General features: G+C 42.6%; 1 protein-coding gene across 2 annotated transcripts in view; it reads left to right on the forward strand.

Annotated features, from left to right (window-relative positions):
* OLFM1 (olfactomedin 1) overlaps positions 1-24,273 on the forward strand; it is a 51,081-nt gene extending 26,808 nt beyond the window's left edge. For both annotated transcript variants that reach the window (XM_032767621.2, XM_032767620.2), the window contains exons 3-6: positions 206-361; positions 3,381-3,600; positions 15,970-16,076; positions 22,593-24,273. In XM_032767621.2, the coding sequence (XP_032623512.1) occupies positions 206-361; positions 3,381-3,600; positions 15,970-16,076; positions 22,593-23,267 (1,158 nt within the window). In that variant the 3' untranslated portion in view covers positions 23,268-24,273. The remainder of the gene's footprint in view (positions 1-205; positions 362-3,380; positions 3,601-15,969; positions 16,077-22,592) is intronic.
* The last annotated feature ends 759 nt before the right edge of the window (positions 24,274-25,032 follow it).

The raw sequence follows: 25,032 nt of genomic DNA on the forward strand, positions 1-25,032 counted from the left end.
GTTTTGGAGCACACGGTCATAATACCATCAGATGCTGCTGATTAACTAGTAAATAATGCAGCTGCTGATTCCTCTTTAGCTTTGTTGACTGAGTGGGAAAAGGTCAACGTTTTGTATTATGAGGCGAATGATGCTGCCTAGCTCCTATGAAAACTTCCTCCTTTCATTGTGTTGCCTCTTTTTATTTTTTTATTTCTTTGGACAGGTGCAGAATATGTCTCAGTCAATAGAGGTATTGGACAGGCGAACTCAAAGAGACTTACAATATGTAGAGAAGATGGAGAACCAGATGAAAGGGTTGGAATCGAAATTCAAGCAAGTGGAAGAGAGTCACAAACAACACCTGGCAAGACAGTTTAAGGTATGTACATCCTCCAGCCTGCTAATGAGGCTGCAGTCTCTCTTCCTCTGCCCCAATATACCGTAGGCCAAATGATCAGAGAAGACAAAAACAATTCTCCAAACTTCTGTGTAGATGAACCTATTGTGTGGCACCATCCCAGGGTTCTATTGCCACTGCATTCTGGGCCTTACTCAGCAAACATTGACATCTAAAAGAGTTTTGCCTGCATAGAATCCTATCTTGAATGCACTGAATTTCCAGGAAGGAATTTTCAAGCATGCATTGAGAATAGGTTTCCTAATGTACACTCTTACTTTATAAATATAAGACCAAATGACCAGAGTCATATGGCAACAATGAGGAGGAAAAAATGCTGGTAAAGTGTATATGTTGCTTATTTTTCAGTAATTAGCCCAAAGTCCTGGTGTTAAGTAGTCTCAGTAAACAAGTTGGCAATTCCTATATTTGAGCATTAGTGTTCTCAGTGAGTGAAACAGATCACTCATGGACCAAGGAGCAGGAAAGAATTTGGGGTGAAATCCTGGTGCCACTGAAGTCAATAGGAATTTTGCTGCTGACTTCAATGGAGTCAGGATTCCACTACTGTATTTCACTGGGTTTGGGGGAAGATCCCATCCAGACTGACATCGGGAACCCATTTATTCTCCTCTGAAACAGCTCATGAGTAGCATTGCTACCACTGAAGTAGCAGATGGAATACAATACTACAGTGGCACCAGAGAATTTCCCCTTCACATTCTGGGATTACATTTTCTTGAATCATTTCAAGATTTAAATGATGTTTTCAATTTTGAAATACCAAAATTCTGAATTAAAAAAAAAGGGAAAGAATATTTGTGAAAGTTGTCAATTTCACCCTCATTTTTCAACTAACTCTGATCTTCAAGTTCAGTTCTTCAGCTTAGATCTAAGGTTAGGACCTGCTAGACTGAGACAACTTTCAGCTCTAACAATGTGATTTTATACCCCCCACCCCTGCGCACACACATGCACACACACCATGGTGATGCATTCACTAGAGAGTACAAATAAAAACATTGGAGGGGAACTCATCAGCTGAAATAGAGGAGCATGGAAAACAAATAACGCTAGTTTCCAATCTCATTCATGCCAGTATAAATCCAGAGTAATTCCACAAGACACTCAGATGCCCTGCTCCTAGGCATTATATAAGAATCTGAAATGGAACTGTCACTGGTGCTATTCTGGGTTTACATTGGTTTAACTGAGATCAGAATCTGGCCTATTATTAGGCTTGGTAGAATACGATTTTTATTTTTTTTAAATAATTTTGACAGATAATAGAAATGTTTATTTTTAATCTCCCCCCTCCCCAGTTTATCAATTTAAATTTTCACAGTTGAGGGAAAGGATGAGGTGTCGGACAATGGGGGGCACAAAGCTAATCATTATTTAATGACAGTAGACACTGAGAATCAGAAAGTTAAAGCTCTATAACTGTTAAAACACAAATTGCCACCGTCATATATTGAAATGTACAAAATGTACAAAATGAATACCTTTAACCCAAACTGTTCTCAAGCTGAATTTTTCTTACTTTCCCTATCTGTAAATTTCAATTATTACTGATGGAAATATTTTTTCCTCGGTTTCTGTGTGTATGGTAAAATTGATGTTTATCAACATTTATCAATAAAAATCTAATCCTTCCAAGCCTGCCTATTATGAATACTATCCAATGCTTCATTAAATGGTAAGTGCGTGCATATTTACATGTGCACTGTTTTCTAAGGGATCTCAGCATCTTCAGCAAAATGTTGTGTACTATGCCTTTAAAGACAGCCTTTCTTTTCATTAAAAAACAAACAAACAAACAAAAACAGTTTGGCAAAATAATGGCTGTGTTTCTGGAGAAACAAATTAAAAAATAATATTTTTGGCAAGATAAAATAGCATTAAAGAATTGTTTGTATAAATTGCTGCCCGGGCATAGGGCTGGCTCCAGCTTTTTTGCTGCCCCAAGCGGCGAAGCGGGGGGTGGGGGGGAAACAAAAAAAACTGATGAGTGGCACTTTGGCAGCAGCTCAGTCGCGCCGCTTCATTCTTCTGCGGTAATTCGGCAGCGGGTCCTTCGCTCCCAGAGACTGAGGGACCCGCCGCTGAAGACCCAGACATGCCGCCCCTTTCTATTGGTCGCTCCAAGCACGAAGTGGGTCCTTCGGCAGGGACCCGCCGCCGAATTGCTGCTGAAGACCCAGACGTGCCGCCCCTTTCTATTGGCCGCCCCAAGCACCTGCTTCCTTTGCTGGTGCCTGGAGCTGGCCCTGCCCAGGCATGATTTTAAATCACAGTTACAGCATTTTGTTTGTGTCAACTCTGGCGTTACAATGTGAGTGGTTTGGATTTGGTTTGGGTTTTTTTCTTACCATAAGACTATTTGTTTCTGAATGGATGTCTGTGTAAGGCAGGTTAGTGAGCTAGCTCCTCAACACTATTTCATTTTCTTGCTTACAGGGCTAACTTAAAAGAAAGTTTTTTCAATGCTGCAGTGACTGAAGAAGCAGTTCACTCCCATGTAACCATGAAAAGAGGGTCACAGAGCATTTTGCACCATGCATTTATTTCGTTATTTATTATTTTCCAAATTAGTACCATATCTCACTAAGGAACCTTGAACCACAACTGAGATCTTCCTTTGCATGCAATTGTAGATGCATTTCATGAATAGTTTGAAACCCTTGTCAATGCATATATATACATAATTTTTTTTAAAGAAAAAAAACCAGAACTCTTTATGTATGTGATCTGAAGCATGTAACCGTAAGATGTTTCATTCTAAAAATGACAAATAAAGGCCTTTCCCAAATATTTTGGTGTTCTGCAGACTGTTTAATATACTCTTTCTAATACATCATTTGGATCAAAAAAATAATAATGATAAGAATAATTGTGGGGATAAGAACATTGCACTCACGTAGGAAGCAGCCAGATCAAGGCAGAGTGTTGCAGATTTTTGCACGCATAGCACTGAACCAAGCTTATTTTAACCTTGCAGGCAATAAAAGCGAAAATGGAGGAACTTAGGCCTTTGATACCAGTGTTGGAAGAGTACAAAGCCGATGCAAAATTGGTATTGCAGTTTAAAGAGGAGGTCCAGAATCTGACGTCAGTTCTAAACGAACTCCAGGAGGAGATTGGCGCCTATGACTACGAAGAGCTTCAGAACAGAGTGTCAAATCTTGAAGAAAGGCTCCGTGCATGCATGCAAAAATTAGGTAGGCTCAGAACAATATGGTGGCACTGGCAAAACATCAGCAATGTAAAGTACATATAACTTCTGGAGGTAGCAGTGCTGACCTGGACATCTCCTTGTGCCTTCACTGCACTGGCTATAAGAAATAAGCTCACAAAGCAGGGCCCGATCCTGTAAACACATATGCACATGAGTAACTTTACTACCATGAGTAGCTACTCACCTGAGTAAATTTACTCATGGCGCAAGTGCATGCAGGATCATATCCTTAGTTGAGCATGAGACTTTGCAAAGTTAACAGTGAAATATGGTAAATAGGCTATTTTAAATACTGCTTATGCGATGCAAACGCTGGGTCTCCATTTAAATGACATATCAATGTCCAGTCTTTCTGCTAGCTAGAATTGGGACATACCATTTTAAATAATATATATGTGTGGCATGACTTTTTACCAGAAAAGAGCACACCCTCACCAGTATTTGCTCATGTTTGCATGTGGGCTGCAGCTCTATAAAGAATATAACCCCCTCCCCACCCCAACCCATCACTTCCCTGCAGTAAATCCCTATCAATCAGGCCAAGTAAATAGAAGCTGTAAAGCACAGGTGGCCTGATTCTGATCTCATTGCAGCTGTTTTCAATTGGCCAGAACCCCATGGAAGTCAGTAGATTTCTTCTGGAGAATACGCCACTGTAACTCAAATCAGAATGTGGCCCCAGGTAGAGGGTGAAAATGTTGGCCTTTTGAGAAAAAGAGGGAATTCTGCATTCTGTGTACTTGTTGCAAGACATTTCCCCAACATTTGTTGACCTAGCTCCCTCCTGATTTAATTTCCACTTACATTATTGACTTGCTTGTTAAGCAATTTAAGTCATCTGAACACATTAACCGATCCACCAGTCTATTTCGGTAGCACATTTGAAATTATACTCTCATGTAACTTCAGTAAAGATCAGCTGCCTTCTCATCACTGTATATTTTTGGCAAGGTACCATTTTATTTTTCTACTGTCGATGCTATTGGGATTGTTTCTGTTTGTTTTTAGACCTTTCCACCTTTGTTAGGAAGCTTCCTCCCTTTAGAAACTGATTGCTGTTATTATTTTAGCTTGTTATCTGTTACCTTGTAACCCACCTGTCAGCTAAAAGCCCACAGAGGAAAATTTCTATGGGAGCTGTAGGTAAAATTTGCAAAAGTGTTTAAGTGACTCAAGTCGTTAACACACAGCCTCTAGAGTATAAGTCTAATTAAAAGTCAAAGGGACTTGGGCTCTTCCGTGCCTAACTCATTTTGAAAATGAAACTTGGGCTCGTAAGTTACGTACGTACTTTTGAAAATGCTGCCATCTCTGTCTGTTGGGGAAGGGAAAAACCCGTGTGCAAAGGAAACATAATGAGATATGCCAGGTCCTCAGACATCAGCTTAGTCTAAAGGAATGAAACTAGGTTGATTTCTACCAACTGAGGATCCGGCCTCTGATTTAAAAATAAAAGAACTTGAAAAAGCTTCTTTCTCCCCCACCCCCTGCTGAAGAGATGCATGCAAGGCATGCCGCTGCTGCTACTTATTATTTACCAGGTACAGTATTGCAGTGGGTTTTTGGATTGTAAAGAAAAATTCTCCACTTCTGTGCTGTAACGGTGAAATTCACAGCACAGAGATCTGTGCCCCATTTAAGACCTCAAAGTATGGCTTCAGTGGCAAATCAGTGGTGCACAAACCTCGTCCTGGGCCCTCTGAGTTTCACTCTAAATGTTTGAAAGAAAGATGGAACCTGGTTATTATTATGGTAGTAGCTACAAGCTTCAGATAGGATTGGGCCCAGTCCCTGCCCCCAAGAATTTACCATCTGGACAGGCAAGAGAGGGATAGAGCATGAGGAAGGAAGTATCATTATCCCCATTTTATAGATGGGGAACTGAGAGACAGAAAGATTAAGTGTTTTGTCCAAAGTTACCTAGTAAGTCTGTGGCAGAGCCTGGAATTAAACGCATGTCTCCAGAGGCCCAGTCAAGTGCCTTAGTCACAAGAGGCTTCTGTTTTGAGGAAGCCGCTGTCTTTACTTCTTCTCTTTTGATGGAAGAGATGGAGTTTCACATGAGGTGACAAATGGAGAGCAGTGATCTATTTTCTGTCCCACTGTAGAAAGCGTCTCTTCAAATCTACCATTTTTGGTTGTCTCTTATGTTCCCATCCTGTCTCTTGAGAAATAAGAGACTCTTTCTGTTTTCCACTGCCAGCTCTCTGCTGACCTTTAGTCACTTTAGCTGTAGGAACCGAAGAGAGGGCATAGTAAGAAAAACTAACATTCTAGAGCAGAAAGAAAAACGTCACAGCTGTACCTGAAAGCGGAGCAGTATTGTGCTATCAATGTTTTAACCAAGGGCTTCTGTAAAGATGAACCCAGAACATGTGATAAATACCACCTGGATCAAAGATGTGTGTGATTTCAAGGAGAAGAATGGAGGAACTGGGGAATCTAATTTGAGCTAAGAGCAACAAAGAGTCCTGTGGCACCTTATAGACTAACAGACGTATTGGAGCATGAGCTTTCGTGGGTGAGTATCACCCATAAAAGCTTATGCTCCAATACGTCTGTTAGTCTATAAGGTGCCACAGGACTCTTTGTTGCTTTTTACAGATTCAGACTAACACGGCTACCCCACTGATAATTTGAGCTAAGCAAATAATTTGCAGTGAATAATTATTTAAACAACACAGCCCTCATTGCAAAAATTCTTTAGAGCCAGTCGTTACCCTAATGTGTGTGTGTGTGTTCAAGTTTCATTAGCAAAATAACTTACCTCATTTTTGTTTCTTTTGTAACTTGACCACAAATGCTCAACTGAGGAATTCAGTTGCTTAGTTGGGATTGGTCAGAGGTGTCACATCAGATTGTTCCTCTTCTTTGACAGCATGACCAGGTGTAATCCTGTATGCAAGCACTTCTTAGCAGGAATGCTTGTGTGCATGAACGTAAAATTCAGTTTGCATGAAAACTCAGCCATGTAATTTTGAAATTAATTGTTTTATTAGGACCAACATTTTCATACCTTGATGCTCAATGCTAGTCTCCTAAATCCCTGTTTGGGAACCTAAATGCACATGGACTTAGCATCACAAATACTGAGCATATACAAATCCCATTGGAGTCTATGGTACGTATAGGAGCTCAGCATCTTCGATTGTCAGGCTGCTTGTATTTAGATGCCTGATAGGGTTTTAGAAACCTAATTTGAAATACTCAAGGTTGGCTTCCTCAACTGGTGTGAATCAGCAGTGTCACTGACTTGTGTGGAGCTATGCTGTTATACACCAGCTGAGGATTTGGGCCCCAAGGAGACAGAGAGAGGGGGCATTGAACATGGCCAAAGTGAGTGCATATTTGCAGACTGCTGTATTCACAGCTCTTCTCCAGGAGGATGTCTGCAGCACTTCGCAGACAAATGTGAAGTGCATTTGCGGGAAGCATTCGCACCTTTTTCCTGAGAACCACCCTGGGTGCACTGAGACTGCAATAGCATGTGTGTACTGCTCCTTTGAAGGAGAAAGTGAGAGAGAGCCATTGCTGAAAATGGCTCCAGGGATATGATGCAACAGGACCCAGAGAGAAGGGGCCGGCTCATTTCAGTGGAGCTGTGGTGACTGCCACCAACTGAGGATGTGGCCCAAGTTGACTCCATCAGCTGCAGGCAGCCCATGTTGACCTTCCCTTGAGTTTGGTGGAAGAACTTTAACAAGTGGCTCCAGATCCATCCCAGTATATCACTGATCTCAGGTTCTCTGAGGGGGAGAATCTGGGTCTTTTGAAAATAAGCCTCTTCGCATGCTGCTAATTCTGCTTCCAATCTCACCATTATCACCTGTTTAGAACCAGACTGTGAGACACTCACTCAAATTGAGTAGCACCCGACTCCATACGTAACTCCACCCCACTGATACCACTGGAACTATTTACCGAGTAAGGTACTACTCAACATAAGTAAGAGCATGGCAGCCTGGCCATCGGTAGAGTTTATTAGTATTCAGCTCCTGGGGTAACAAAAAGAATTCCTTTGTGCACAGCCCCAGTCTCTGTCCAAGTGTTGGAATCCCATTCTCCACTAGGTTACATCAGTTTTACGCCATTGTGACTCCATTGATTTCAATTGTGATAGGCTGCTGCAAAAGTGGAGCAGCTCAGCAATGGAGTGGGCCCTTTGATTTCAAGCCCTGAACATGCAGGACTTCTAGTACATTTCGGAGCTGGGTTCAATCAAACCCATTGTATTCCCGCCGGAACGTGGCTGAGTAGGAATGTGTTTGGAAAGCTAAAGGAATGGTTGTCAGAAATTCTGGCAGCTGTAGTTCACTTCATTTCAGCACCTCTGAAAATCAAGCTATTGCAACATCAGCAGGTATTTTGCTGCTGGGGAATTAGTGCTGTAAAATGAGCCCTAAGGTGGGTGTTAAGAATGACAGGTCCTTCCCACAATCTACACCAATTATCCCCCCACTGGCTCAGCTGCGCTTTGGATAGTTGCATTCTCCCTACATGTGCTCAGATCCTCTGGTGCTGAAAATCTTTGTCGTCCCAAAGCTAACACTCTGGCCCGACACTCTTCGCTATCTAGCCCAAACTGTTGTCGTGTGGTGTTGTGTGTTGCTTAACATGTTCCATCTCAGAGGTGGTTGCACTGCAACGATGGATAAAGTAATTCTTCTACATAGGTTATAAAGGTTTTGGGATCTGCAGCAGGGTAAAATAGTTGGGAAAGGGTTAAGGGCTCCCTGCCAGTCAAGGGACTCAGCAGGGACTTTAAGGGCTGTTTTAGGGGGAGATGAGACAGGCAAGGGGAAAAGATTCTCTCTTGGTCTGGGGAACTGATTTATTTTGGTGTTGTCTCCTGAGTTTTGTGCTTGAATGATAAATGGGCTCAGAGGTGAGCACCTGAAACCGACATAGGCGTGGCCCTGATTCCTTCCTGGGCTGATAGCCCAGCCTGCGAATCCGCTCCCATGTAGACCAGCCCAGCTGGGCAAATCATGCAGGCAACCTTCTGCAACTAGGTATTGGTATATTTTAGGTAGGTTTGCGTTGGCCATCCTCACTCTCTTTGTGTTTTGCTTTCTGTTGCCATTCATGCATCTGAGTGTTACTGGCTCAGATATTTGCAGGAAGTGAATTCTATAGCAAGCGTTTGTGGGAATAGATTTTGCAATTTGTGCTTAGAAGTATTTGCCCTGGAAATGCTTCTATGCTTGCCCTGTCATGTAGTTTAAAGGGTAAACTGCAGCTAACCAACATGGATTAAATTCCTAAGGTTCCTTGCTACTTCAGAGTATATAAAATGTGAACTGAATAGAATTAATTGATTAAAATCATAGCAAGAAAATCAAGGAAATTTTGATCTGCTCACCGATATTCCTCTGGCATAAAATGAACCCAAATTTGCTGACTAAGTTAGTTGTTAGTTATTTGCTCAGCTCTATAACTGGAAAAAAAAATTGTATTGGAGACTTGCAAAGGAACCTCAGTGAAGGATCAGGGCTCTGTTGTGCTAGGCATTGTACAGACAATAACAAAGAAAGCAGTCTCTGTCCAAGCCGTGTTCACAGTCTGAGGGTATTTACAGTATTACTAACTTAAAAAGCTACCAAATGTCTGGCCCACATGGGCCTGGCCAGCTTGAAGGTGCAGGACTCGTGACAGAGACATTTCACAGCGTCTGAGGGCCCCTTCCCACTTCCTTGGTGTTTTTCCTCCGATAACCCCCATTGCTTTGAGCTCCACACTGCTGCAGAACGATTTGTTTTAGACAAAGTCCCCCTCCCCCTATGCTTTTTTATTTCACCTAAGCTTTACTGAAGAATCAATACTGAGAACATTGCCTGACCCTGGGGAGGGGTGTGTGTGTGTGAGAGAGAGAGCGTATCTATCCAAAGGCAGGTTCAGTTTGTTGTTCTGTTCACATTTTGTAAAGATCGCTCTTTCTATGGCAATGTGAAGGTTTCCATGCAGGTGCCAAAGAGAACTCTTGCAGAAGCAGCGAGAATATCACCCAGAATTGCTCCTTGAATTAGAGGGCAAGTGTGAGATAGCAGCTGCTTGCTGCAGGTTTGGAATTCTCTCCCTTTCAAGCTTTCCTTTGATTCTTGAAGCGCTCCCTTTACAAGGGAAATGAGGCTGGGCACAGAGTAGGGAGCTGATCTCTAAAACAAAACAACAGCATCAAAACTCCACCCCACAATTGTACAATTTAGGGACTGGAGGAGTGTGTTCTCCCCTCCCCTCACTACATATACATTCATCCATCCCAGCTGCATTTCGGTTAGCAGTCAGATTAGAGGTCTCCCAGCCAGAAGACAAAGGCAGGATCAGTGCTAAGCTTTCTAGTTTCTAAAGTCCATTTCCACCTTCAGAACTGTCTTTGCAAAGGAAGAGAGTCGCTCCCAACACCCCCAGTGTTACAACAGGGGTGTGTGAAATCACACTGGACTAGATGCGTCCCCAGTGAGTGCAAATGGAGGTGCATTGCTGGATTAACAAATTCAGGGTGAAAGTCTGACAGCCTTGGGATGGATTTGGTAGTGGGGACGAAGACAAAGTGGGCTTCTCCCTATGCTTCCACACAGGCACTGCAGCCTGCGAATCCGCTCCATGGCTCAAAGGGGCATAACCCTTCCCCCGCTGCCACCTCCAAGCCCTGGGCTGCCTGCTAGCATCTGGGTGAGTTCATATTATTCCTTTAAAAGCAAATGTAAAGAGCTCACAGTTCGAAGTGCTTGTAACCCACACACCTCCAGGGTGTGGTGCTCTGTCCCATTTAGTGGCACCAAGACCACTTAGAAATTAATGAGTCTGCCACCGCCTTAGCTAAGGGATGTGAGGCTTTTAGCTTGTGTGGTAGAGGCTCATACACTAAGCTCTAGAGATCCCAGGTTCAATCCTGCCTGCTGGCGACCGGGGTCTGTTGGCATTACACGCTCACTCAGGCCATGCCAGCAAAGTGCCTGTGGTGATTGCTCCATCCCCCCCCAGTAGAGCCCTGTCACTGTCCTGCTGCAGGATACAAATAATTTCCCTTGACTTCCATGGGATTCCTTCTGTCCGGGAGCGGGGGAATCTATCCCCAGCAATGAAGCAAGGCCTGAACTTGGCCTGTCATGCTGGCGACTCACAATAACCGTTGAGTCCAAAATCAAGCAAGACTTTTGCCATGAATCTAAAGATACTATGGCTTTAAAATGGCTGCTCGGACACCAGACCTCATGCACTGGCTATATAAAAAGAGAAGTTTTAACCCCTATTACAAGACTAGTGAAGACATGACAGCCGTAGCTGGAACCCATGTTAGGTGGCTGAGGTATCCCCTCGCCTCCCTCGAGGGTGATTTAGTGAAGGCGGGGTCAGAAGAAGAGATCATGTGGAACACCAGCGAACTGAGCCTTGAAAATCTCAGCCTCAAACCATATTTGCTGAGAGAGCCCGGTGATTGGCATGAGTCTGACTGCCATTTTCTAGCCCTGTACAGTCGGGCTCTACAGGACCCAAATAAATCTGACACGATACTTGGGGAAATGTAGGGCTGGAAGGGACCTCAAGAGGTCACCTAGTCCATCCCCCCAGGCTGAGGCTGGACTAAGCATGTTTAGACTCTGCCTGACAGATGTTTGTCTCACCTGTCCTTAAAAACCTGCCATGCCATAGCAGTTGTGCAGTCATGTTTGTTTTTTTCAAGCCCCTCCTTTTTTCCCCCCTGCATCCGGGAATAATTTGTGGAGACAACATAAAGCAAACCCAAGTCATCTTATGCTAGTCTGACCAGCCAGGGACTTGAAATACCCTCCAAATGTCTGAACTTGCTAAACTGAAGCACGAAAAGAGTCATAGGAAAAACAAGCAGAAACACCGAGCTATTTGGGGGTTATTCGGGTTTACCCAAATATGGGAATATTTAGTATGAAAAACATGTGTGAGTATAAAGAAGCATCAAGATCGTGTCTGAGCTCTGTACATATTATTATTAATTATTTCTATTGTGGTAGCACGCAGGAGCCCTGGGTAGGACTCCATTGTGCTAGGTGCTGTATGAACACAGAACAAAGGGGCGGCCCACATATCCCCGCTATTCATATTTTCTGAGCCCAGAAGGGCTGAGTTTGCTACGTAGGCAAATACTCAGCACCTAAGAGTTTGAAAGGGTTGCTCTTTGTTGCTAAGAGTGAGCCCTTGGGTGTGATTAAGGAGCATAATTTAGGAGTTCCAGAAAGAAGACCCATTCAATGAGGAGTTAAAAATTAAAAGGCTCTATGACAGGCAGTATTGTTAAATCAGGGGCTGCAGAGTCAGGAATTTTGGATTTTAGTCCGAGCTCTGCCGCTGACTCATTGCACGGTATCTCCTTGAACAAATCAGATAATTTCTTTGTGCCTCAACTTCCCAAGATGTAAAATGGGACGACAATTAAGAACCTTAAAGAGGGTGAGCAGATGTCCCAATTTTATAGGAACAGTCCCAATATTTGGGGCTTTTTCTTATATAGGCTCCTATTCCCCCCCACCCCCGTCCTGATTTTTCACACTTGCTGTCTGGTCACCCTAACCTTCAATCACCAGGGCCTTTTGAGGCATAACTCATTAATGTATGCAAAGCAGTTTGAGATCCGAGGCAGTATATGTGCAGATTATTTATAATAGAGGGGCTATACAAGGATCCTATCCTGTGAGATGCTGAGCTGGAGTCATATTGAGGGATCTCTATGCCTAGCAGAAAGAATTCAGCACCTCGTAGAGTTTTTCACAACACACAGTTCCTCACAGCTTATATCCAGCAATCACTAAGCACATGGTATGAAAAGGGCCATTGTGTAATGTCTGTTGTTGCTTCTTTGCTGGAATGAACAAATGCCACTAAAAATTCCCAATGCAATGCAAGGATTGTAGCTGCCCATCCAGAATAATAACACCTAATGACTGATGTTGCCTTACCTTAGATGGAACTCAGGTGGCTAAATCAATAATGCATCTGACTTTTAATCTGAGGATCCAGGGTACAAGTCTTTTTCAAGTGGTAGGTTCTTAATCTACATGACAAATTTATGAATAGGATTGTGTGATGGGGTTACCTGTGATAGCAGGGCCTAGACTCAAAGACCCAGGAACTTCCTTCCAGTCCTATGTTTCTAAATCCTAGCAGTGTAGCTCCAACTTTTTAGATTTTGCCCACTGGCGCCTGAGGCTCATGGCAGATTTAAACCATGAAAGAGACTTCTAGCGTGGAATATGATCAGCCCTAGTGCCCCATTGGGAAACTGTTAATAAATGTGTCTCCAGCTAAATGCATAGTGAGCTGTAGCCTAACTACTTGCAAACAACACCAGTTTATGGGTATCAGTGTAAAAAAAAAATCAATGGGCTTGATACAAGTATTTTTTCCAGGAAAATAGAGAGAGAGTGAATAAATTGACAGCAATGTAGAGGTATGAGAATGGCAGGGCACATTTGGAAGTTCAGTAGACAAAGGTTGGTCCTGTGCAGGAAAATTTGCAAGCAATTACCCGTGTATTCTTTTAACTCTTCGTATTCTTTCACCAATACCTCATCCTCATCCGTGGCTGAGAGGGATTTAGGCTGAATTCAGTCCATGTCAAGAAGTGTTCATCGTTCAACCTACATTTTGGGCTGCATAGTATTGTTATTGGTGGGAGGTCAGGGGCACACACTAGGATGGTGGTATTTTTTTTATTGTCTGAGGCTTTGTCTTCATTGATACAATGAGGGGTTTTCTTGTTGTTTTTGACAGCAAGCTAAGAAACACCAATAGCTACGTCCCCATAAAATCTTAACGTGGGACAAGGCACTTGTAGTGTTTACTGCCAGGTAGCTAGGAGAGGTCAGTGCTACATCACCCACCCAGGGGCGACTTACCCTAGTTTACCTTGTAACAGGAAAGTGCATTGTCTCCAGTGTCTTTTTACCATGGGATAGCTGACATGACTTCCAGGCACCTTTTGCCTTCCTGATTCTAGGCGGTGTTGGGGGCTTTGGAGTAACTTAGATAGCCATAGAGGCCTAAGTTATCACAGCCTCGCTGGGCTGGCCGATGGGCTACAGGGCAGCCCAGAATTTCCACAGAGCTGCATGATGTGTCTGTGCCCCCGTCCCTGATGCATTCCTCCCACCTTCAGCTACACCCACAGCATGTCCCTCATGCCAGGGCTTGGGAAGGGGGCCTCAGAAGCCTGCTTTACAGCTCTCTTTCACAGCATCTCTCAGCCACATACAGGGTTTTAGGGAAAATTTAGGGGCTTTTTTCACTGCTCTGGTGCTTTTGCCCAGTGTAAAGGGGCTGGAGCAGAGGTAACTATCTCACCCACTACTGAATAGCTAAGAAGCCGTCCAGCTGGCTAATTAGAACAGACCAAGTGGAAACTCAAAGAATAGATATCCCAGAAATCTTAGGCATGTACTTAATAACAGCTTAAAATCAAGGGCCTGATTTGAACTGCTGTAAACCAGCACAGCTTCATTTACTTCAGCAGAGCTACAGCCAACTTACACCTGAGGGATCTGGCCCCTGATTTCCAGTTTTGTCTAAAGAAACCATGTTCGCTGCAGTTCAGTTCAAGCATCAAAATCCACTGACAATAGCATACACTCCACTTTACTACTGAGACCTTCTCCTTGAGTGAAGTGTCACAGGTTTAAAAACCTAAAGATAAAAGCCAGCGAACACCTTCCTAAGTTTAGTTTGCATTGTTATCCATATTCGTATACCCTTATGTCAGCTTATAAATGACATGGTTCTATAAGAGCTGCTTTGCAGAACCGGTGCGAGGGTTTTAGACGACTGCTCCTGTAGCAACAGTACATTCAGTTTCTTCTGCTGCATCTTATGTTGACTTTCCCCTTGTCGTTCTTTAGTGCATATATGTGAGCGTTTCAACAGCCTGGGATGGCAGTGTTACTGAAACTTTTGGGTATTATTGTAAATATGAAATCACCATATGGCTATAGTTTAGACACTAAGAATGAAGCACGGAAGACATGTATTTGTGTGAATCCTGAGAAAGATACAAGATTGTATTTTGCTATGTGGTACCATGGAAGAGAGAGATTGATACAGACAATTGAAGGAATAAGGAGAATGGATGAGTGGTTAAGACATCAGAGCCAGTATTTTAAAGGTATTTAGTCACAGATAGGTGCCTTTTCAAAAGGATGTAGGCGTGTAACTCCCCTTGAATTGGGTGGGTTTGAAGTTAATGGGAGTTAGGAGCCTAAGTGCTTTGGAAAATCCTGAGGCATCTAAATACCTTTTAAAAATCTGGCCCTTAGACTTTAGTTCCAATGAGCATGTGTCCGCGTAGGTTCAAATCCCAGTTCTGGTAAGCTCACTAGCTTGGGCAGTGGTTATATCATTAGACTAGTGATCACGAGATCTGGCCACAATTCCTGGCTCTGCTACAGACTCACTGTGTGACCGTGGGCAGATCACTACGACCAGATTTTCAGAGATGCCGACCATCCAAAACTCCAGGTAAAGCCAGCGGCAGGGGTGCAGTGCCTCTAAAACTCATGTCCTTAATCGTGTTGTGTTTCAATTCCCCATCTGTACAAATGAGGTAGCAAGAATTCTCTACCTCACAGGAGGTTGTATGTGAGGAAAAGACATTACTGTTTGTGATGTGCTTAGATGCTATGGTGCTGGGCACCAGAGAAGATGACAGATAGGTACAGGTAGATAGTTTTGCTGGGAAGATAAGTATATTTATATATAATGCCCCACCTTTTTAACCTGTCAGAGGAATGTTTGGAGACTCAGAATGAGCAGCACAAGGTCTGTTACAGCCAAACTGAGCAGTCACTATTCAGGCTAATTTCTCAGCCTAACGCTGGCTAACTCGTCTCCTCATTTGATATTCCTCGACATTCACAACACATCTGTTTTCAGGAAAGTTTGTTTTCTTAGGGGCACTGTGAGAGGGACAATTGTTATTAAGCAGAAGGTGGGAGGGCTAGCTCAGTGGTTTGAGCATTGGCCTACTAAACCCAGGGTTGTGATTTCAATCTTTGAGGGGGCCACTTAGGGATCTGGGGCAAAATCAGTACTTGGTCTTGCTAGTGAAGGCAGGGGGCTGGACTCAATGACCATTCAAGGTCCCTTCCAGTTCTAGGAGATGGGAAACAACAAAAGCATCCAAGAGCTGTTCACAATCTAATTGCCCTTAATTAAACTAGCTCCCTATCAACTGAAGAGAGGCAATGTCACAGCAACACAGGCAAGTCTTAATGCCAGTGTCGCTCCTCAGAGTGGCTAAGTTCTGATTGTCTCAGGTCTGCCACACACACTGAAGCCTATTGACTCATTTTGTTTCATTGCTCACTGACAGTCTGCTCTTTTACAGCTTGTGGGAAGCTGACAGGAATAAGTGACCCAGTCACAATAAAAACCTCTGGATCAAGGTTTGGATCATGGATGACAGATCCTTTAGCTCCAGAAGGTGAAAACAAGGTAAGATTACAAAGTTCCCCTCCCCCCATCCCACGCACAGCATGTCCCATGTTACTCAGAACTCTTTGCATCAAAGCACTGAGACTCTGAATAGAAGTCCACCATCACATCTTCAGTCCAATGCCAACTGAAGACAGAGGAAAGACTTGATGCGTCTGAGCTTTATTGTCCCTGTCTGCACTGCATGCATATCCACACAGCACTTATGAAACTCATAAGGTCCTGCTCAGCAGGTGCTGGGCTATGTGTCAAAGCTGGAATGGGTTCTCTAAAGGCTCTTCTTTGGTTGGCCCAAAGGCAAGGGAGTTGGAGAGATTGACCACAAGTCATTGCAACCCACACGCATTGTAACACTTCTTGAAGCTCTGCCTCTTGGTTGGTTTTTTGTTTTTGTTATTGTTGGGGGTTTTTTTGAGAAGGGGAGGTTTACTTATTTATTTTATTCCTGACATTATCTTTTATGTTAATTTTATTGGTCATGGAAAAGTTCCAGACTCACAGCCACCTCAATTTCTCTCTTTATCCATTGGTAATGATGGGTCAAATTTCCCACCCACCCACCACAGACTGCCTCACTCTGGCATGCAGACACTGCCCCCGGGGAGGAGAGGATAGTAACATGTCCATGGGTTAGTCCATCCTCAACCTGTCGGCTGAGAATGCCAACCAAGTTTCCTGTAATGGCCAATTACAATTGAGTTCTTAATGGAGAGAACATGAGTGCACTGGGAACTGGACTGAGACTCATCAAACTCATTCTAGACAGGCTACTCAACATCTGTAATTATTTTTATTAACTTATAAAGCACATTCTTAGGGGGCTCAGTAAAACAGTGGCCTTATTTCAGGCTGGATACCTGAATGCAAATTCCAAGTATGTTACAAGTGCAAAATGTGCTCTTGGAGCTTCTCGTTATCAGCTTTGAGTTAAAATCCATTTGCTGTTTATTGGTCTGATGAGTACACATTTCTGTTTAGCCAGCTAATGGCAGCAGCCCTCTCGCTATAAAATTAATGTTCCCTTAGATTTTTTTTAAAGGCTTCCCTGTCTGAAGCATCCCTGTTTTCTAAATCATAATGAACAGGTATGTGTCCTCCACAAAGCAGATGAGAGGAAGAGTCCAATATTAGGCTTGTGATTCAAGTCTAGATTTATTTTTCATGCTTTGACAAAATTCACACAGGTGTAGATGATGGCTCAAGGTGCAAGTCCATATAGAATCAGGCGGATAGTTATTAGCCAACAGGAAGGGACCATCAAAGTCCCATTAATTTCTATAACACTGCTGCTCATCTCTCAGATAAAGTCAACTGACCAAGCTACATCTCCCCTCCTCCTCCTTCCTCCACCTTCATTGATGTGCAGAATTAATTTGCTGCATCAAGAGAGGTTTTTGTTTTGCTCTGTTTTGGTCTTTTCAATTCAGACTGTGCAGCTCTGTTCACAAGGAGGTATGAAGCCAATAAGTAGCTGAAAATCAATCTAGGTTTCCAATGAGTGATGGAATGGAAAATATCTGAAGGCATTTGCTGAGGACATTATAGGATGCAAAACAAACAAATAAAAAAGCTTGGCTAAATGGAAATTCACTGTTGTTTAATGCAGCCTTAGTCAAAAGAGGGGGAGCAGCAGCACCGTTAAGGCAGGGTGGCAGCGCAATTAATTTAATAGCTCGCCCTTTGTTTGGGTTCTCTGGCTGAGACTGGGAGGAAGCCTACTAGAAAGAAGATACCTACTGGTGATTCCAAAGTCAATTTCAGTTCAGAGATGCTTCTTAGTTCTGAACATGTGCACTGAACCAAGGGCACTATGCAGAGGAACAGACAGTCTGTCCCTTCCTCTCTCCAACTTAAACTGTTGAGTTTATTAAAAAGAAGAAGAGGTGACTTGATTATAGTGTATAAATATCTTCACAGAGAGCCAATATTGGATACTAAGGGGCTCTTTACTGTAGCAGTGGGAGGCATAACAAGAACCATTGGCTGAAAGCTGAAGCCAGACGAAGTCAAACTGGAAATAAGGCAGAGGTTTTTTAACAGTGAGGGTAATTAACCAAGAGGAGTGGTGGATTCTGCATCTCTTGATGTTTTCAGATCAAGCGGGGATGCCTTTCTGGAAGAGATGCTTTAATGAACAAACAAGTTATTGAGTTCACTGCAGGGGTAACCGGGTGAAATGTACTGGCCTGTGATATAGAGGAGGTCAGACTAGATGAGCTAATAATCGCTTCTGGCCTTAAACTCTTATGCATCTGTGAAACTTCCCAGTTCCTTGCCTGCCCCTTAGTGGCTTTGCCCAAGAGACTCTGTGTCAACTGCAAGATCCAAAATCCCGATGAAAGGGGTTTTATTTTAGTCCCAGGCATCCCTCTTACAGGCATCAGTGGTACAAACCTTAAGGAATGATGAGAGATTATGTCAAAAAAAATCCCAAGCCTCTGTTGCCGTATAATGATAAATTTCAAAGTGAAGCTAAAATGCTTATTTTCAAGGCTGGAACACAGTGATCTGGTGACAAACTTTCATTACAAGTTTATTGCTGTTGTACCTTCTAACTGATGCAGATTTAATCACTTTGTCTGATGGAGGCTGGCGCAGCAGAGTAACAGTATCTCGTTACTCATTATTCTTCTGCTATGTGCTGTTTGGTTCTCAGAGCAGACCTATTGTATTCTGCCGTCTGGCATGCCTTGCTTATCCATAAGCTTACAGGGATTTTTGAAGTACATAATCAATGAAGTTGTCTGGCTGGCTTGTTAATTTAAGTGCTTATGGTCAGCTGTTCAGTAACAGGATTGGCTGCACAGGATCCGTCTGATATGACTTCTGACAAGATTTAAACCAAACTTTATGCTCAACATCATTAAAAATGTAATTATGGAGCAGAACCAGAACCCTTGTACCCATATCACTTCTCTTTTCACTCTCAATAAGACACAGGATTATTCTGCTTGGGCTAAATTTTGGAGTATTTACTCAGTCCATTGATGTTAGTTTAGCTACTCCAGATTTACACTGGTCCAAGAGGAGAATCCGGCCCATTACATCTTCAAAACAAACTCTAATTGGCTGATTGCATTATAAGGGCCTTCCGTGGTTCCTAGTATCTTCAGAAAGCTATTTGTCTATCGTTTTTATTAATTATTTGTATTATCTTAGCATCTAGGAGCCCTCTCTTTAATAGCTGTCACAAATAGTTTCTTTTCTCTGGTAGATGATATTTTTAGGTAGGAAGGAAGCAACCAGGTTTTCTAGGGACTGTAGCTCTAAGTTTGGAAGTATATATATTATTTACAATAGATTTTATCTGAAACATACACATCTATGAATTTGATGGGTTAAGTGGCAGAATTTGAAGTCGATAATGGGTGGTGACCAAAGTGTTGATCACATCCGAGTTACATCACAACGCACAATACGTTTGGTGGATGTTCTTCTGTTCAGGTCCCTAAATGAGTCATTTGTTCATGTTATAATATCACTGAACACAATTGGGCATGATGTGAGTCTCTCTGGAGAAGTCCGACTGTTGAAGGCTGGGATTGATGTGTGCTGGCAGAGCTGTGTGTGGAAGAAGCTAGCGCAAAGCCAGATTGCACTACGCCTGGCTCGAGATAATGCTATCAATCTCCTGTTTTCTGAAGCAAGGAATCTCATCAGATTCAGCCACCCTAAAATGTTAGCATCATAGCAAGGTTTTCTGCTTTTATGGTTTTTAAAATATCCACTGAGTTTGGCATGTATTACTTTTTAATGCCAAATAATGAAACAGGAGCAGCAGAGCAGTACGATGGCTCAGTTTTGATTTTTATAAAGCATTGCCATTTCCTGGGTAAATTCAGTTTAAGGTAAAATGGTCTTTAACCCCAAAATTGGAACCCCTAATTCAATAAACTCCACCTTTGAATGGGGAAACTCCACATCCCTTCTCTCAAGATGTCCTGTCTCTACCATCCTGCCGAGGGCTCGGTGTCTTGTTCCATTTGGGATCTTCTGATGCCCATCTCAGACCTATCAAAGAAGGGGCATGGAACACTGCAGTTGTGTGTACATCCTTCATCCATGTTTGCAGAATGTTTCAAACCTGTGTTTGAAGTTCAGTGCAGATGTTTTGCAGAGCTCTAAAGTTAATTTGCCATTCTAAGATAAACAACCAAACCCAATGTGTGGATGTTTATAGCCATGTGAGAGCAGATGACTTCATAGGACTCTGGCCATGATGGCATGGTGGGGTTCTGATCCATGGATGTTTTATGCATTTACAGTTACATCTACTGTATCTTTGGTTACACAAAGCAGTGCAGCTTCTTCTGGAAGTAGCATAATTATCTTTTACATCTTTGATCAAAACAAGGGCTGTGTGAAATTGACAAATACTTCCCAGGACATTTTTTGAGGATAGCTAATCAAAGTAGAGAGAGGCTCGAACCAGGGGTTTCAATCCAAACCCTTTCAAAATTTCAGATGGTGATGGAGATTAGATTAAAATCTCTGGGCTTGATTCCACCCCTTACAGTTCTGATTCCAGGGCAGATCAGAACCAAAAGATATCTATTTTCCAGTTTAGATTGAGTCAAAATCTCATGAGATCAATCAGTGCTCTTCAGTTTAAGCCTGAACTCCTGGGATGAAATCCTTGCCCTAGAAGTTCTGTTGTTGATTTCACTGTGGCCAGAATCTCAAAGTAAAATCTGAATCCCAAACCCTACTCTAATCCAGATATGGGTTTTAACATTGTCTCCTTGGCAAGTTCTTCAAAAAAGAACTAGATAAATTCGTGGAGGGTAGGTCCATTAATGGTTATTAGCCAGGATGGCCAGAGATGGTGTCCCTAGCCTCTGTTTGCCAGAAGTTGGGAATAGGTGACAGAGGATGGATCACTTGATATTTACCTGTTCTGTTCATTCCCTCTGGGGCACCTGGCATTGGCCGCTGTTGGAAGACAGGATACTGGGCTAGATGGACCTTTGGTCTGACCCAGGATGGCCATTATTACGTACTTATGCACATCTGCGGTTAATATGAATTTTCCCATTGATACCTGAGTGCTCAGTCTTCCTGCACAGAACTCGATGGAGGTTTTGCAACAACCATACAGACAAAAGTTGTATTTGTTTAAGATGTGCAAATACACCTCCTAAAAGTCATCTCTACTCCTATTTCATATATTATCTCTCCTCCTGCTCAGGCAATTTCTGATCTAGAAAACAGCTGTCTTATTGTTAGGCTGCTGCATACAAAATGTCGTCAGTAGGACAGATTTTTTTTTCTCCTCGCTAACTGTATTGCTTTGCAATTTGCTTCAGTCTTGGTTGCAGATGACTAAAGCATTTTGTAAGGAGTCTAGACAGTGTCCTTAGTGAACTGGCATTTAAGTAATAATTTAAAATATCTCCGCCATCAACCAATAATCTAACAATCGTGAGATTTTGATGTCTTTATCTATTGTCTTGTAGCAGCCTCGCTTTAAGCTTTTGATGCAGGAGAGCATGATTTTTAAACGGATAAGGACTTTCCAATGAATTTCCATGACACTGAGCGATTGCATTCATATTCTTGTCTATGCCAAATTAATGGAGTTCCATGCAGCAGATGATATAATTTAATACATGCTGCCTTGATGAGGACTACAGGAAGCAAAAAAGGGGCATCAATGTAATATACTGTTTTTATCCAGGCAGACTGAGATGTTAATTGGCCTTTCAAAGGACAGAGGCAACCACCTGGTACTTCAAGGCAACAGTTTAAACTACAGAGCTGCCGGAAAGATGTTAGCTTCCCCATCTTGGAAAGCTTTTGTGCGCTAGTTAATTCAATCAGTTGTTTTTTAGATTGTGGGCCTATTTTTTTGATCATTGGTAGCATCCTCCAAATACATCATTTTCAAGCAAGTTGCCAATTACAACCTCTCCTCCTAGCAATTTGCTCTGGATTTCTTGTGGCCCTTGGTGTCTGTCCAAGAGAAAACCTACTGTTAATAGCTTCAGGCCTCCATGTCATTCTCTGAATAAGCAGGGTCTTGGAATGTGTGTTCTGGTGATGAGCTAGAGGGCAACATGTCTAGAACCAGTGAGACCAGAAACAGTCTGTCCATTCCTTGTGGGTATAATGAGACACAATGGGAAAAAAGTGACTGGCTTTTCTCCTCAGAGTGAGGCTTCCTTAGTTTAGTCTTCAGATTGTTCCCTTTTAACATCTAGTTTAATTTCTAAGGTAACTTATGATCATAGAATGTCAGGGTTGGAAGGGACCTCAGGAGGTCATCTAGTCCAACCCCCTGCTCAAAGCAGGACTGATCCCCAACTAAATTTTTTCTTCAGTTCCCTAAATGGCCCCCTTAAGGGTTGAACTCACAACCCTGGGTTTAGCAGGCCAATGCTCAAACCACTGAGCTATCCCCCCCCCTTATATATTGTCCAGAAGTATGGGGGGGGGCACACCTCTCTCTCTATTGCTCATTTGTTATGGTGGTTCTCTGCTGCCTTCTAACATGAAGTGTTTCCATTGTTTGCCTAGGTCTGGTATATGGATAGCTACCACAACAACCGCTTTGTCCGAGAGTACAAAAGCATGTCAGATTTCATGAATACAGACAATTTCACCTCTCACCGTCTCCCTCACCCCTGGTCTGGCACTGGCCAAGTGGTCTACAATGGCTCGATCTATTTCAACAAATACCAAAGCCACATAATCATCAGGTTTGATTTGAAAACAGAAAGCATCCTCAAGACCCGCAGCCTGGATTACGCTGGCTACAACAACATGTACCACTACGCCTGGGGGGGCCATTCTGACATTGACCTCATGGTGGATGAAAATGGCTTGTGGGCTGTCTATGCTACCAATCAAAACGCGGGGAACATTGTTATTAGCAAGCTGGACCCCAACACCCTGCAGAGCCTGCAGACCTGGAACACCAGCTACCCGAAACGCAGCGCCGGCGAGGCCTTTATCATCTGCGGTACGCTCTACGTCACCAACGGGTACTCAGGAGGAACCAAGGTGCACTATGCTTACCAGACCAATGCCTCTACTTACGAGTACATTGATATCCCATTCCAAAACAAATACTCACACATTTCCATGTTAGACTACAACCCGAAGGACCGAGCCCTCTACGCTTGGAACAACGGGCATCAGATACTTTACAACGTCACCCTCTTCCACGTCATCAGGTCTGATGAATTGTAGTTCACTTTTGTCTAGAAACTAATTTAAAAAAAAATACTATTATCAAGGAAACACACTTATTAAAAAACAGCTGCCAAAATAAAGAACAACTTGACAGAGGATTATACAGCATACACCTGACATCAGCATTACCTCTACATTTCTAGAAGTCCAAGCCTGTGTTCTGTGCACTTAAGAGTAATCATATACTTGCAGCTGGAACTGCACTTAAAGAAACACTGAAGTTTTTGTTTTGCTTTTGGTTCCAATAGCAAATCTCCAGTACATGCAAAAGAAGTAAGGCAATGACTGTTGGAAATTATCACTGGGGAGTCTCTCTCTCATGTGAGTTGCATGGACATTTTCCTACATCACGGTCAGCTATGATGGATGTGTGATTTGTATTTCTAAGTGGAAAAGCTGACCCCCTCCAGGGGGTATTTGGTTAAGACTAACACTGGTTAGTTTTACTTGCATTCCATTGCAGCTACTGTCTCTCAACTGTGTTTTTGTCTCTTAGATTAACTGTGCTGAGACCCAAAGTAGCTCATGGATCTGTGTCTTAGTAACTATTAAACACGATGGTTTAAGTATGTATTATGAACAAGTTGTTGTACCCATATTGTTTGAACTTATGTATTCAGCAAATATACTGTATCATGTATGTCTGTTATTTACCAGAGGTGGCAAAACTTTGTATGTCTAGTTTATGCAATGAATGTTGTAAATGCAATGATGTAGTTTGGATTAATAAATGATGGTTTCGTTTCTTAAAAAAATGATGATGAATCAGTGTTCACCCCTTATACACAGGTAATCAATTTCATGTTGCTAATTTTAAAAATGTTCTCTTACTGTTATAATATCTACACAGCATTATGATTGATGGAAATAGCTTCTGTGAATATTCTGTGGCATCAGATTCCCATATGAAGTCTTAGGAGGATGGACTTGTGAAGGAAATTAATTTTTTTAAAGAGGAAAACTTTGTACTATCCACAGTTATCTAAGGAACAATAAAAATATTAGGAGACGTTCCTGTTTTGTTTATTGTGTACTGGCTCTGTGTATGTAGGGGGTGGAACATTAGTAAATTATAGAGTTACTAATTCTCAATTATATCTCTGTGCAACCATCTTGTGTTGGGGATAACTAAAAGGAAAAAACGGCCTTCTGTGTACAACAGCTGGCACCGGGCAGCAGTTTCAGGAATTGCAGAAGATTGTCTGCTTTCCAATGTGCGTCATTCAAAGAATCAGGTGGCTGCTGTCTCAGTTGCAGGACTTATGCATATGTTTAGATTATGGTGTATGCCTCACTGACCGTGAGCACTGCCTGATATGTACCTTCCTTTCACTCAGCCCCTGGGATTTGGGCAGTGAAAAGCAGGCTGAGTATCTTCTGCTTTAAGGGGTTACATTCCTCACTTCATTCATATAAACAGTCTCTACTACAAAAGGAAGCAAAGCATTGATGCTGTATTGATTCACTGCCAGCAAAGATGGCCTCTTTTGCGCCCAGCAGTGCCGAGTCTTTCCTATTCTACATCCTAATTAAACCCTTTGGATTTCAGAGCAGCATTTGACACATTGCCTCTCTCCACCATATTCATCAGAGGTGAAGACACTGAGCCTTGGACTTGAAGACTGAAACTACAGTGTTTTCATACCCTGGTAATATTTTGAGAAATTTTAGAATGATGAAACTGTCCTCCTGCTTGAGAGACCTGGAACCCTAATGTTCTTAACGGCTCACTATTGCCTCTGATCATCCTTGACCCGGTGTC

This window comes from Chelonoidis abingdonii, chromosome 24 (assembly GCF_003597395.2).
Source record: "Chelonoidis abingdonii isolate Lonesome George chromosome 24, CheloAbing_2.0, whole genome shotgun sequence".
Classification (NCBI taxonomy): domain Eukaryota; kingdom Metazoa; phylum Chordata; order Testudines; family Testudinidae; genus Chelonoidis; species Chelonoidis abingdonii.